At 45.9% G+C, this 13,672-nt stretch overlaps 2 protein-coding genes across 4 annotated transcripts; both read left to right on the top strand.

Moving 5' to 3' along the window:
• The first annotated feature begins 1,040 nt into the window (after positions 1–1,040).
• On the top strand, positions 1,041–5,290 carry LOC127775622 (uncharacterized). The gene is made up of 12 exons (XM_052301888.1): positions 1,041–1,584; positions 1,708–1,910; positions 2,228–2,425; positions 2,516–2,587; positions 2,683–2,778; positions 2,946–3,025; positions 3,113–3,191; positions 3,267–3,510; positions 3,580–3,773; positions 3,888–3,993; positions 4,077–4,163; positions 4,295–5,290. The coding sequence occupies exons 1-12, from the start codon at positions 1,062–1,064 to the stop codon at positions 5,122–5,124; spliced, it is 2,712 nt and encodes a 903-aa protein (XP_052157848.1). The 5' UTR covers positions 1,041–1,061; the 3' UTR covers positions 5,125–5,290.
• A 1,466-nt stretch (positions 5,291–6,756) lies between these two features.
• LOC127776078 (uncharacterized) lies at positions 6,757–13,637 on the top strand. 3 transcript variants are annotated; one of them, XM_052302403.1, is made up of 13 exons: positions 6,757–7,480; positions 8,580–8,782; positions 8,911–9,108; positions 9,210–9,281; positions 9,421–9,516; positions 9,749–9,828; positions 9,902–9,977; positions 10,072–10,282; positions 10,392–10,588; positions 10,695–10,800; positions 10,899–10,988; positions 11,837–12,609; positions 13,420–13,637. In XM_052302403.1, exons 1-12 carry the CDS (start codon positions 6,928–6,930, stop codon positions 12,604–12,606), a joined length of 2,652 nt encoding a protein of 883 aa, XP_052158363.1. In that variant the 5' UTR covers positions 6,757–6,927; the 3' UTR covers positions 12,607–12,609; positions 13,420–13,637. The 3 variants fall into 3 exon arrangements, with proteins under 3 accessions (XP_052158363.1, XP_052158364.1, XP_052158362.1); XM_052302404.1 differs by lacking the exon at positions 13,420–13,637 and adding an exon at positions 13,303–13,412; XM_052302402.1 differs by lacking the exon at positions 13,420–13,637 and having other exon boundaries at positions 11,837–13,264.
• Positions 13,638–13,672: the final 35 nt, after the last annotated feature.

Raw genomic sequence — 13,672 nt, 5'->3', positions numbered from 1 at the left:
TGCAAAATTGGCTTGTTCATCAGATGCAAAAGGACAAGATCTGGAAGATGACTTGGTGCAGGTTTAGGAGTACCAGCTGCGCATGCTTGCTCAAGTAGATAAATCTCTGAATTGGAAAGTAGCGGAATAGTCTGAAGCACTACGTCAGTAGTTCATTTCAGTGACCATGTGCTCATCTTCACATATCTCAGTCACCATTTTCTATACTAATCCATAGTTGCACAGAGATGATCTCCTGATGGCCATTCTGTTCATCACGAGGTCACCAATCAGGTCTCAGAAGTTGCACACCAATCACTTAACTTTCACATCAAAGGGCAAAAATAACATGATCTAGAATTCTAGAGTTTAGAGTTTGGACTATGTGGAGCGTTGATCACCTTTCTTGTTCGTGATTAGCAAGCCAAAATCTTAGATGGAAATGTTGGTTGGGCAGTTTCCTTTCTTTTACGGCCGTTCCCCTTCATTTACTGTTTTGTGTTGGCTTGACCTGACCTGACCTTTGACGGAAAAAAAAATCTGTCTTTGGCTCCCATCGGATGGCCTAATCAGCCAAAGAAAAAGCTAAAATTTAAATTTTCAAACTTGATTTTGAGATATTTTCAATATAGTTTCTTTTACAACATTGGCTTTTAAGTCACGAAGAACACATTTATAAAAGTTTTACCTATAAATTCATTTTTATTTCCTAATAAACCGTTTTGGCTTATTAGGAAATAAGCCAAACGATGGGACCTTTCTATCTTGTGTTAACAATGGCTTGACCTGACCAGACCTTACTCTGACTCAAATACTAGGAATTAGGATGCGGCAAATTTTAGGCTTTGGCAGTAAGAAAATGACAAGGAATTAGGATGCGGCAATTTCACCTCGCAATTCTGTCGTTTCAGATACGACACATCCACCTTGGATAACTCACCTCTATCCACGTCACCTGTTTGTTGGTTTGTTTGTTATTATATATTTTGCTTCTCTTCCCGCGAATCTCCCCTCTATAAAACCCCGCGCCCCACCTCACCTCGCCACCACCACCACCACGACGTACTTTTGCTGATCGATCAATGACGCGGAGGAGGAGCCTCGCCGGGGGTGCGGCGGCGGCTGTGGTGGTGCTCGCGGCGGCGGCGGCGGCGGCGGCGTTCCTGTCCCTGCTCGACGGCGCGGCGGCGCTGCACCTGTGCACGGACAGGCTGTTCAACGACACGCAGGGGAGGCACTCTGACGGGCTGCCGCACCTGAACCAGGCGGAGGAGGCGACGTGGATGGGCCTCCTGCCCCGCCGCGCCGGGCCCCGGGACGAGCTCGACTGGCTCGCGCTCTACCGGAGCATCACCCGCGGCGGCGGCGACGTCGGCGGCGAGCCGGCGGGGTTCCTCTCGCCGGCGTCGCTCCACGACGTCCGTGTCGACCCGTACGGCGCCAACATGTACTGGCAGGGGCAGCAGACCAACCTCGAGTACCTCCTCTACCTCGACCCCGACCGCCTGACATGGACGTTCCGGCAGCAGGCCAAGCTCCCCACCGTCGGCGAGCCCTACGGCGGCTGGGAGGCGCCGGACGGCCAGCTCCGCGGCCATTTCACAGGTCTGTATCACCGTATGCCATTCTTGATCTCATCTTGCGGCGATCAATTTTGTTCACCGTTTTTGTGGTCACTTCACTTCGATCGATCTCTACTCCATCTGAGGTGTTTGTGTTGATTTGCAGGTCACTACTTGAGCGCGGCGGCGCACATGTGGACGAGCACGCACAACGACGCGCTGAGGGAGAAGATGACCAAAGTGGTGGACATCCTCTACTCTTGCCAGAAGAAGATGAACACGGGTTACCTCTCAGCCTACCCTGAATCCATGTTCGACGCGTATGATGAGCTGGCCGAGGCATGGTCGCCCTATTACACCATCCACAAGGTACATTGTGATGAAAACTTAGATCCGTTCTGTAATTACTCTGCATGATCTGATTCTGATTACATAAACAGAGTGGTGAACTTAGATCAGCTCTTTACTCTGCATGATCTGATTCTGATTACATTACATAGGGATGAAGTTAGATCAGTTCTTTACTCTGCATGCTCTGATTCTGATTACACTACATAGTGATGAACTTAGATCAGTTATTTAATGGCTCTGTATGCTCTGATTCTGATTACATAACTTGTCCATCTGGTGGTCTGTCATCTGGTGTTGTGTGTTGCTGTGGGTTGTGACTCTTGATGTTTTGACAGATCATGCAAGGCCTTCTTGATCAGTATACATTGGCTGGAAACCCGAAAGGTCTTGAGATTGTGGTGTGGATGACTGATTACTTCAGTACTCGTGTGAAGAAGTTGATACAGGAGTACAGCATTCAGAGGCACTGGGAAGCGATAAACGAGGAAACCGGTGGATTCAATGATGTTATGTATCAGCTTTATGCCATAACGGTAATTGCAATTCTGTTGCATCTAGTATTTGGTAATTTGTGTGGAAGATGTGTTTCTTACAAATTAAAGTCGTTCCTGTCTTTTGTGCAGAAAAACCAGAAGCATTTGACGATGGCACATCTTTTCGACAAACCGTGCTTCCTTGGACCACTTGGGCTGCATGTGAGAACTTGAGTTTCATTTATGGTATTTTGTTTTCTTTTGCGAATCGAGTCTTTTGCAGCATAGACAGGTGATATCTTTTGTTTGCTTTTCAGGATGACGACATATCGGGATTGCATGTTAACACACATGTTCCTGTGATTGTTGGTGCACAAAAGAGATATGAAGTAGTTGGGGATCAACTTTACAAGGTAAACTGATAGTAATTTGGGATTTGCACCAAAAGTCCTCACCTTGATGGGCTTATAATTGTGCCCTACCATATCGGCTTACTCGTCAGGCAATAAAAAAATGATGCAGCATTTAAAACTTTTTTCAACTTGAGTTAGCTGACTTTGAAACAAAATATATGGCACAGGAAATTGCAACATTCTTCTTTGATGTTGTAAACTCCTCTCATACATTTGCAACAGGAGGCACATCTACCATGGAACACTGGTGAGTGATAATCCATAGCCATATCACCATTTTACTTTCTTAGGCTCTCTTACCATTGTCCCTACTTAAGTTCATCCTACACGTCAGGCACGATCCGAAGCGGCTAGTAGATGAGATCAAAATCAGCTCAAATGAGGAGACTTGCGCCACATACAACCTGCTTAAGGTGAGCCATCCCTTCCATCAAACGCGATAATTCTACAGAAGTAAGCTCTGAATTTGCCCCCGTCTACAATTGCAGGTCTCACGAAACCTGTTCAGATGGACGAAGGAAGGTAAATACGCCGATCACTACGAGAGGCTACTTATCAATGGGATCATGGGCAACCAGAGGGGAAAAGAGCCTGGTGTGATGATCTATTTTCTTCCCATGGGCCCGGGACGATCCAAGAGCATCAGTGGCATGCCCACCTCTGGCCTACCCCCCAAGAACCCAGGGGGCTGGGGTAATGCAAATGCTACATTTTGGTGCTGCTATGGGACAGGTAATTCCTGAATATTTGTGCAAGTGATCTTCCATCCTTGTGTCTGAATCTTCTAATTTGCATTGGCAGGGATAGAGTCATTCTCAAAGTTAGGGGATTCCATCTACTTCTTGGAAGAGGGAGAAATCCCTGGGCTTTACATCATTCAGTACATACCAAGCACCTTTGATTGGAAAGCGGCAGGCCTGACTGTTAAGCAGCAGGCCAAACCACTGTCCTCAACAGATTCTCACTTTGAGGTTTCAATCTTCATTTCTTCAAAGGTAACTTAATTCTAAATCACCTCTTCAGCCATGACGTAATTAAAGGTGACATATTTTTCCTTCTTAAAGAATGCTTGATACTTTGTTTTTTCTTCAATTTTCTCATATATGCAGGGAGATGCCCGACCGGCAAATGTGAATGTGAGGATCCCGTCATGGACATCCGTGGATGGAGCAATAGCAACTCTAAATGGCCAAAAACTCAACTTGACATCTGCAGGTAACTTCTGTTGTTGATTTGATGTGCTATTTCTTCTGCTCCCATGGGTGTGATTCCTGCCTCAATGTTTGTTTCATGTTCAGGCGATTTCCTCTCGGTGACGAAACTTTGGGGCGATGACACCTTATCTCTCAAATTCCCCATCACCTTAAGAACCGAGCCGATCAAAGGTATGAAATTTACACGATCAACATCTTTTTTGGCCCAAGTTAATGAAATTTAAATGATCATCAGAACTCTTTTTCACGGCAAGTTAAAAGTCTCTGAAATATAGTCTGAAATGGTTGATGAAATTTTTCAGATGATCGGCCGGAGTATTCGTCCATCCAAGCGGTGCTGTTCGGGCCTCACCTCCTCGCCGGCCTGACGCACGGCAACCAGACCGTGAAAACCAGCAACGACTCCAACAGCGGCCTCACCCCCGGCGTCTGGGAGGTGAACGCCACCCACGCCGCCGCCGCCGTCGCCGGCTGGGTCACCCCGGTGTCGCAGTCGCTCAATTCGCAGCTCGTCACCCTCACGCAGCGCGACGGCGACGCGCAGGCGGCGGCGGCGTTCGTCCTGTCGGTGTCGATCGCCGACGGCGCGCTGACGATGCAGGAGTCCCCCGTCGCCGGGAGCGACGCGTGCGTGCACGCCACTTTCCGGGCCTACCACTCCCCCTCCGGCGCCAGCGCCATCGACGCCGCCACCGGCAGGCTGCAGGGCCGCGACGTGGCGCTCGAGCCGTTCGACCGGCCGGGCATGGCCGTCACCGATGCGCTCAGCGTCGGCCGGCCGGAGCCGGCCACGCGGTTCAACGCCGTCGCCGGGCTGGACGGCCTCCCCGGCACGGTGTCCCTGGAGCTCTCCACCAGGCCGGGATGCTTCGTGGCAGCCCCCACCACGGCCTACCTCGCCGGCGCCAAGGCTCAGGTCAGCTGCCGGAAACCCACCGCCGCCGCCGCCGGCGAAGACGACGACGACACGGCGTTCCGCCGCGCCGCAAGCTTCACCCAGGCGGCACCTCTCCGTCTCTACCACCCGCTGAGCTTCTCGGCGACGGGCACCGACAGGAACTTCCTCCTGGAGCCATTGCATAGCCTCCAGGACGAGTTCTACACCGTCTACTTCAACGTCCTCACCAAGTGATCCACCGCCATGTGACAGCGAGCCCAGCCTTGCCATGGACAGAATGACAGATCACCAAGCTTGTCCATGGCTTACACTACCTGTAATGGATATGAAATTAAACATAGTTAGTACCTAAGACCTGATTACCTAATTAACAATCTTCACCATGGCCGTGATGATTCAATCAATGCGTGCATGTGTGTGCTCGTGATCCAGAAAGAAAGGGAAAGGCGATCCATAAATATTGTGCCGTTCAATTAGGCCCCAATTGATTGCTGTCGTGGAATCTTGGAGAATTTTTGTTGCTTCTATTCTATCAACTTAGTAGTATAACAGTACTACTACCGTCCAATATTATTGCAGAGCCGTCACGAGATCGGTAGTAGGAGTATTTTTTTTTCGCTTCACGAATCTTTAGGAACTACTATCACTGATTGCATTGCCCTGACACCAATCTGAGTTCTTGGCTTTCTGCTGAGCTGATGCTCCGACGAGAAGAAATGAGAATCAGATGTGGCAAAAAGATAAAAAGAGGTTTTTGATGCTGGGATGCTGGCTGCCTCTCCCTTTCCATCTCTGTTCGATCTCACGGGCGCAAGCAAGAGCAAACGCAACGTGACAAAGGGGACGCAACGTGACAAACGGGACGCAGTTGTCGTGTGCGACATGTGAGTTTGCGACCGAGGTGAAAAAGGGACGTAGTTATCTGTTGTGTCTTAATAAGGAACTAAGGAAGGGCCCCTCCTAACATGCCTTCTCCTTCCTACTGTACCGTAATTTTTTTTAAAAAAAAGTTAGAAAAAAAAATAACATAATAAAAAAATCTAATACCCTTGAGAAAATATTCATATGCATAGACTTTACACCCATAAATATATATAGTAAACTTCGTATGTATAAACTATATGTAAGGAAATATTGTATATAAAAAATATTTAATCTGAATTCGAATTTGAATCAGGTATATAAAATTTTAAGCTATAAATTTTTAGGTGGGTAAACTTTAGATATATAAACTTATAAAAAGAAAAATTATATGGTGCAAAAATAATGGTGAAAAAGAAAACGATCCCCCAAGCGATCGATCGCTAATTAGCGATCTTGTCTTAATAACAACTGGATTAATTACTGTTTCTTTTTTTTTATCAGAACCACTGCCGAAAACGATATCAAAAACCAAATGCGGAAGATCGATGTAAAAGATCCTAACTTGATAATGACATTAAGACACAATATTAGTTAACGAGATTTAGCCGAAACCTACATTCTCATGTATTGATTATGGTCAATTGGTCACTCCTCTCGTATCTAACATAATTATAGCGTAGAGTTAGTACGACCCTCAATCAGCACGTCCTCAATCTATCGTCCACTCTCACAGTCTCACACGCGCTAAATTATCATGCGGTCACAATAAATATGTTTATCTATGTATTAACAGAGAGCTTATAATAAAGTCCAACACCTAAACTATAATCAATTTTGTATCCATATTCAATACAAAACTCTTGACACTTTTCTAATTGTGTGACGATCGGCTCGGCTCTGCATGCATGAGTGCTTGTACTTTGTGCAACCCATTACGCCACATGATGCTGCCTATAAATTTCGTTTGATACATAAAAACGGGTGTCCTTTTCGCTGTGGGCGCAAGCGATAGAAAGTCTTTGGATTCTTGGTAGTTTTTTTCTCACCATATCCACACCTGTGCTGCTGGTTTGTGTGTGTGTGCCTGTGTAGTACACGCTATTCTTCTTACCTTGTGAGCGAGAGAGCTCGCTCTCGGCGTCGGCGTGCGTCGCGGCGCGCCTTATCCAGAAAATGGCGCGGCGGCGCGCGGCGGCGGCGGTGGTGATGGTGGTGGCGGTGGTGGCGGTGGCGGTGGCGAAGGAGTGCACGAACATTCCCACGCAGCTGTCGTCGCACACGGTGCGGGCGCGGCTGCAGTCGTCGTCGGCGGCGGAGTGGCGGTGGCGCGAGGAGTACTTCCACGGCGACCACCTCAACCCCACCGACGAGGCGGCGTGGATGGACCTCATGCCGCTCGCGGCGGCGTCGGCGTCGGAGTTCGACTGGGCGATGCTGTACAGGTCGCTCAAGGGCGCCGCCGTCGCCGGAGACGAAGGCGGCGGCGGCGGCGGCGGAGGGTTTGGGTTCCTGGAGGAGGTGTCGCTGCACGACGTGCGGCTGGACATGGACGGCGGCGGCGACGGCGTGTACGGGCGGGCGCAGCAGACGAACCTGGAGTACCTGCTGCTGCTGGAGGTGGACAGGCTGGTGTGGAGCTTCAGGACGCAGGCCGGGCTGCCGGCGCCGGGGAAGCCGTACGGCGGATGGGAGGGCCCCGACGTCGAGCTCCGCGGCCACTTCGTCGGTGAGAAAAACCACAACGCCCCCACGCCTTTAGCTTCCAACTAACCCATGGCCATGTCCCACATGTTAGATTAGTGTTTCCATAGAGACTAAATTTCAGAAAAACCAGGTCAGTTTTATGGTTAAAGTTATAGAAAATCCACATACTCCCTAGAAAAAAAATAGGTTTTATGGTTAAAGCTACAGAAAAATTACATACTCCCTCCGTTTTCATATGATAAATCGCTTTGACCTTTTTCATTTAATCAACTTTCTTTAAGTTTGATTAAATTTATATAAAGATTTAACAACATCTACAAAAACCAAATTAGTTTCAATTAAAACTAACATTTAATATATTATAATAATATGTTTGTTTGTATTGAAAATGTTTATATATTTTTCTAGAAATTTAGTCATACTTATAAATGTTTGATTAGGAAAAAGTGTCAAAATAACTTATAATATGATTTTCAAATTTCACAAAGCTTCACGCTTATACATTTTAAACATGAATATATTGAAAATTTTGAAATATACAGTGTATATAAATTTTTAACTAATAAATTCTTGAGTAAGGTTGATAGTTTAATTCTTTACTATTTTCAAAATTTTGTTTAAGATATTCTAAATTTGTTAAGATTTCAATTAAGATGGGTTTTATGAAGTATTGAGATCATAAAACCTGTGATAATATGCCATACCTTATAACTTGTGGTTTTTCACAACTTTGATCGTAAAAACATACAGTACGGATGGACCGTAATTTACTCTTTCCCAAACTAGATTAGAGCCCAACTTAGGCCCATTTATCAGTTGGGCCTAGTACGGATGGACCGTAATTACGGCCCATTCAAGTTCGAGGGCTTGGATTTGATTTAAATTTCTGGCCCAATTACATAGATGTAAAAATAGCTCTGCTACAATGTAGTACTAAATTTTTTGTTTAAATTTTCATCAAGTGGGTCAAAACTCAAGCAATTTTATTCGGCAGTAGAAATTTAAAATTTGGTTCATGAAAAATGCAGCCAGATTTTTGTGCATATAAATTGTTTAGGAACCATTTAAACAAATTTAAACGGGACAAAAGTTACTAGTAAAACACAAAATTTGGCGCGCAGGGCACTACCTGAGCGCGGCGGCGAAGATGTGGGCGAGCACGCACAACGGCACGCTCGCCGGCAAGATGGCGGCGGTGGTGGACGCGCTGCACGACTGCCAGGCGGCGGCCGGCACCGGCTACCTCTCCGCCTTCCCCGCCGAGTTCTTCGACCGCTTCGAGGCCATCCGCCCCGTCTGGGCGCCCTACTACACCATCCACAAGGCACGCAATGCAACCCAAAGCATCTGCATCTCCACCATGGCCATGAATCTCATCTGTTCGTGCAAATGTCTGAATGAAGTCATGAAGATCTCCTGTGCCTTTCTTCTTCCTCTGCATCGCGTGTGCAGATCATGCAGGGCCTGCTGGATCAGCACACGGTGGCCGGGAACGGCAAGGCGCTCGGCATGGTGGTCGCCATGGCCGACTACTTCGCCGGCCGCGTGAGGAGCGTCATCCAGAGGTACACCATCGAGAGGCACTGGACGTCGCTCAACGAGGAGACCGGCGGGATGAACGACGTCCTCTACCAGCTGTACACCATTACTGTAATCGTTCTTGTCAATCTTGATTTGTGCTGATTGGAAGCACGTTTTATTTCAGCGAGTTAATTGTGTTGCTATTATGAATGATCTCCAATTTTGGGCAGAAAGACCAGAGGCATTTGGTGCTGGCTCATCTTTTCGACAAGCCTTGCTTTCTAGGATTGCTTGCAGTTCAGGTCTGAAGATCTTAATTCCCCTATGGCACTCTATGTTCTCCTACATGCTATTCACTTTGTAATTAGTAATTTATTGTACAACTAATCCAGCTAGAACTCGTAATCTGACAGAATATAACTCGTAATCTTTGATGTTCAGGCTGACAGTCTTTCGGGTTTTCATGCAAATACACACATTCCTGTTGTCATCGGTGGGCAAATGAGATATGAAGTTACTGGTGATCCTCTTTACAAGGTAAAACTTATGGGGCATGTTGATTTCAAGAGAGAAGAGACACACATGGTCCATGGTACTTCATGATTTTGCTACTATAATCCACTTCTATGGGTGTCCGTTATAGTTTTACTGAAAAGCTACTATGTCTTGCAGTGTGTGCTTTCTTGCAAATAATTGTACACTTCAATACTTGTGGTGAAACTTGAATGAATCTTGGTGCATCTGACCATAAGTCCTATTTATGAAACAGGAGATTGCAACATTCTTCATGGACATAGTTAATTCTTCTCATAGCTATGCCACTGGTGGCACATCTGTCAGTGAGTTCTGGTAATGAACTTGAATGGTTGAAGTTCACAGAAATCTTTTTCGGTCACTTAATGCCCAAAATGGATTTTGTCAGGTCAAATCCAAAACATTTAGCTGAGGCTCTAACCACTGAGACTGAGGAGTCCTGTACTACCTACAACATGCTTAAGGTGATTTATTTGTTCATGATCATCAATGATCAAATTCCTAAGTCCATTTTTCTTTCCTAGAATTAGATACAAAGTGAAAATACAAAGTATGCAGGTTTCTCGCCACCTATTCAGATGGACAAAGGAAATTGCGTATGCAGATTACTACGAGCGAGCACTGATAAATGGTGTCCTAAGCATTCAGAGAGGAAGAGATCCTGGTGTGATGATCTACATGCTACCCCAGGGCCCTGGAAGATCTAAAGCAGTAAGCTACCATGGGTGGGGAACACAGTACAATTCATTTTGGTGTTGTTATGGAACTGGTAAGTGAACAGTTAGTTTCAGAAGTTCAGAACTGAACAGTATAATGTTAAGTGCTCTGAAAAAACAAGTAGGATTGTAATGTTATCTACTGTCTGGTTTTATTTTCAGGGATAGAATCATTCTCCAAGCTGGGGGATTCTATCTACTTTGAGCAGAAAGGAGACAAGCCAGGGCTCTACATTATTCAGTACATACCGAGCACATTTAACTGGAGAACTGCAGGTCTTACTGTTACTCAACAAGTGAAGCCCCTCAGCTCATCAGATCAGTATCTTCAAGTCTCACTTTCCATTTCTGCTGCAAAGGTAAAATTTATCTTGGATTTTCACTGTATGAGAGAGAGAGAGAGAGAGAAATCAACAATGATTAGTCTTGGATCATAGTTTAATCTGTTTGATTTTTGTGACACAGACAAACGGGCAATATGCAACACTGAATGTGAGAATACCATCATGGACATCAATGAATGGTGCAAAAGCAACTCTGAATGACAAAGATCTGCAATTAGCATCTCCAGGTATGCTCATAAGAATTGAGAGAGCACGGTAATTTGTCGCCCATAATATGTTGGAAGAACTACAGATATAACTCTGCCTCAATCTCGATCTTATTCAGGGACTTTCCTCACAATCAGCAAGCAGTGGGATAGTGGTGATCACTTGCTACTCCAGTTCCCAATTAACCTAAGGACAGAAGCAATAAAAGGTATGGAATTTTGAGTTTTATTTTCTATTCAGCTTGAAGAAATAAATCAAAGGTTTATCGATCAGTAACAAAGCCCACACACAACAATATATCAAAGCAATCGAATACTACTTGCTTTCCCTACTTCAACAGACCAGTATCCAGAAGTCAGAATCAGTACTATCCAGTGATTTTGCATTTCACCAACATTTCGGTGAATTTGGGCTTTACTATCGGTACAAGAAATGTTCATACCTGCCAAAATTTTATCCCAAATTCTAATATTGAATTCAGTGTCAATTCTAAGTTGACAATCAATTAATTGTTTTCACATCTATTTTACTTATGTTCATTATCCAGATCACCTCTACCTTGTTTAATTTTTTTTCCTAAAAAAATCGAAATGTCACCATATTAATTTTTTTTTGAAAAATTTGAAAAATGTACAAAATTGGAAATAGAATTCAGGATAATACGTGCTCTCATTTGGAATTAGTGTGTGTTTAGTTCAGCGCAAAGTTTGGATTTTGGTTGAAATTGAAGATGATGTGACTGAAAAGTTGTGTGTGTATGACAGGTTGATGTGATGGGAAATGACTGAAGTTTGGATCCAAACTTTGGATCTAAACACAGCCTTAGGGGCTTGCATGTGCTTAGATTGAAAAAAATAGGGGCTTGCATGTGCTTAGATTGAAAAAAATAGGGGACCTGAACCGCTGAAAAAAAAACTGGTTGTTACATGGATAGCAAAAAAATTGCAAACCAAAATCCAATGCATCTAAGATGGTAAATTGGTAATTACTACTAATTAAGATGAACCAGAATTTTCACAAGAGATTGACTGCAAAATGGTTTATCTTCATCTTCAGACGATCGGCCACAGGTAGCATCTCTGAATGCGATCCTGTTCGGGCCGTTCCTCCTCGCCGGCCTCACCACCGGCGACTGGGACGCGAAGACCGGCGGCGCCGCCACCGCGGCGTCGGACTGGATCACCCCCGTCCCTGCCTCGTACAACTCCCAGCTGGTCACGCTCACGCAGGAGTCCGGCGGGAAGACCATGCTCCTCTCCACCGTGAACGACACCTCCCTGGCGATGCTGGAGCGGCCCGAGGGCGCCGGCGGCACGGACGCCGCCGTGCGCGCCACGTTCAGGGTGGTGCCGCCGGGCTCGAGGGCCGAGCTGCGGCAGCGCGCCGGCGCCGGCGCCGGCGAAGGCGCGGCGAGGCTCAAGGTCGCCGCGGCGACGATCGAGCCGTTCGGCCTGCCGGGGACGGCGGTGTCGAACGGCCTCGCCGTGGTGCGCGCCGGGAACAGCTCGAGCACGCTGTTCAACGTCGTGCCGGGGCTCGACGGGAAGCCCGGCTCCGTCTCGCTCGAGCTCGGGAGCAAGCCGGGGTGCTTCTTGGTCGCCGGCGCCGGCGCGAAGGTGCATGTCGGCTGCAGGACACGCGGCGGCGGCGCCGCCGCCGCAGCCGCAGGATTCGAGCAGGCGGCGAGCTTCGCGCAGGCCGAGCCACTGCGGCGGTATCATGCGATCAGCTTCTTCGCCAGCGGCGTGAGGAGGAGCTTCCTCCTCGAGCCATTGTTCACCTTGAGGGACGAGTTTTACACCATCTACTTCAACCTTGCAGCCTGACAAGTGAGTGACAACGACATGGCAATCTCTCTAATTTTTTAAGGTGGTGGAAGATAATTAATTTGGGCTAATTTAATTCTTTGATCCTTTCAATGCTCAATTTAGTAATTAGTACAAATTAGCATGGCAAGTAGCAGTTGAATGGGAAAATGAGTTTGGTTTACATGTACACTCTGCCTCTCAGTGTTTACTGGAGTAGCAGTGATGTTACTCTGCAATTTCAGCTCTTTATCTTGCCATTCTTTTCTTAGAAAGAGTATATACCTCTTGATGCAGTTGAGTATACACAAAAAGTTCTGCAAATGAAAGAGTACTTAAGGATCAAGGATATTCTTGACCTGATTCCTAAAGCGTAACTTCTATGTGGGTTAAAATAAAAATCTGAGCAGATTCAGATATTACTTTGTTTGCACTTCATTCAAAGCTATCTGATGTTAAGTGGACTATATGAAATCTGAGCAGGTTCTGAATTTACTTTGTTTGTACTCTATTCAAGCTATCTGAATTAAAGTGGACAATATGATATAGTCAAGTTTGACTTAAGGTTTATATGATTCCATGCATCGAGGTGGGTGAACAAGTAGAGCAGGTTCTTTTCATTATCTGATGCCTCATTCCAAATGCATTATATTACCATCTTGGTGTATAAAACATTATCTGGAGGCCATGATTACAACATACTCCTCTCTTTCTCAGATAACTATGGATCATATTGCACTAATCTGATTGGTGCAAATTGCTGCAAGTCTGCAATTGTGATGCACCCTTTTGTGTCTAGAGAATAATATCTGCAGAAAACTTTTGATGTGTCAGCCAGTGAAGAATTGATCATCAAGACTGAAAATCAATCATACAGTTGCGACAGATGAGAATACGAGATCCAAGATCTGGTGACAGCGAGGAGACAATCGAGACATTCAATGGCAGATCCACAATCAAAATAAAGAAAAAGAACAAACATAGAACATAAATGAAAATTTGTGTAGCTGTAGCAAGCGAAGATATTGATCACGGAACCAAACATTTATGATATTCACCTTTTGTTTGATCTTTTTTACCATCTATT

This window comes from Oryza glaberrima, chromosome 6, assembly GCF_000147395.1.
Source record: "Oryza glaberrima chromosome 6, OglaRS2, whole genome shotgun sequence".
In the NCBI taxonomy this organism is placed as follows: domain Eukaryota; kingdom Viridiplantae; phylum Streptophyta; class Magnoliopsida; order Poales; family Poaceae; genus Oryza; species Oryza glaberrima.
Note: the sequence above shows the minus strand (reverse complement) of the source record. Positions and strands in the feature narration are given on the sequence as shown.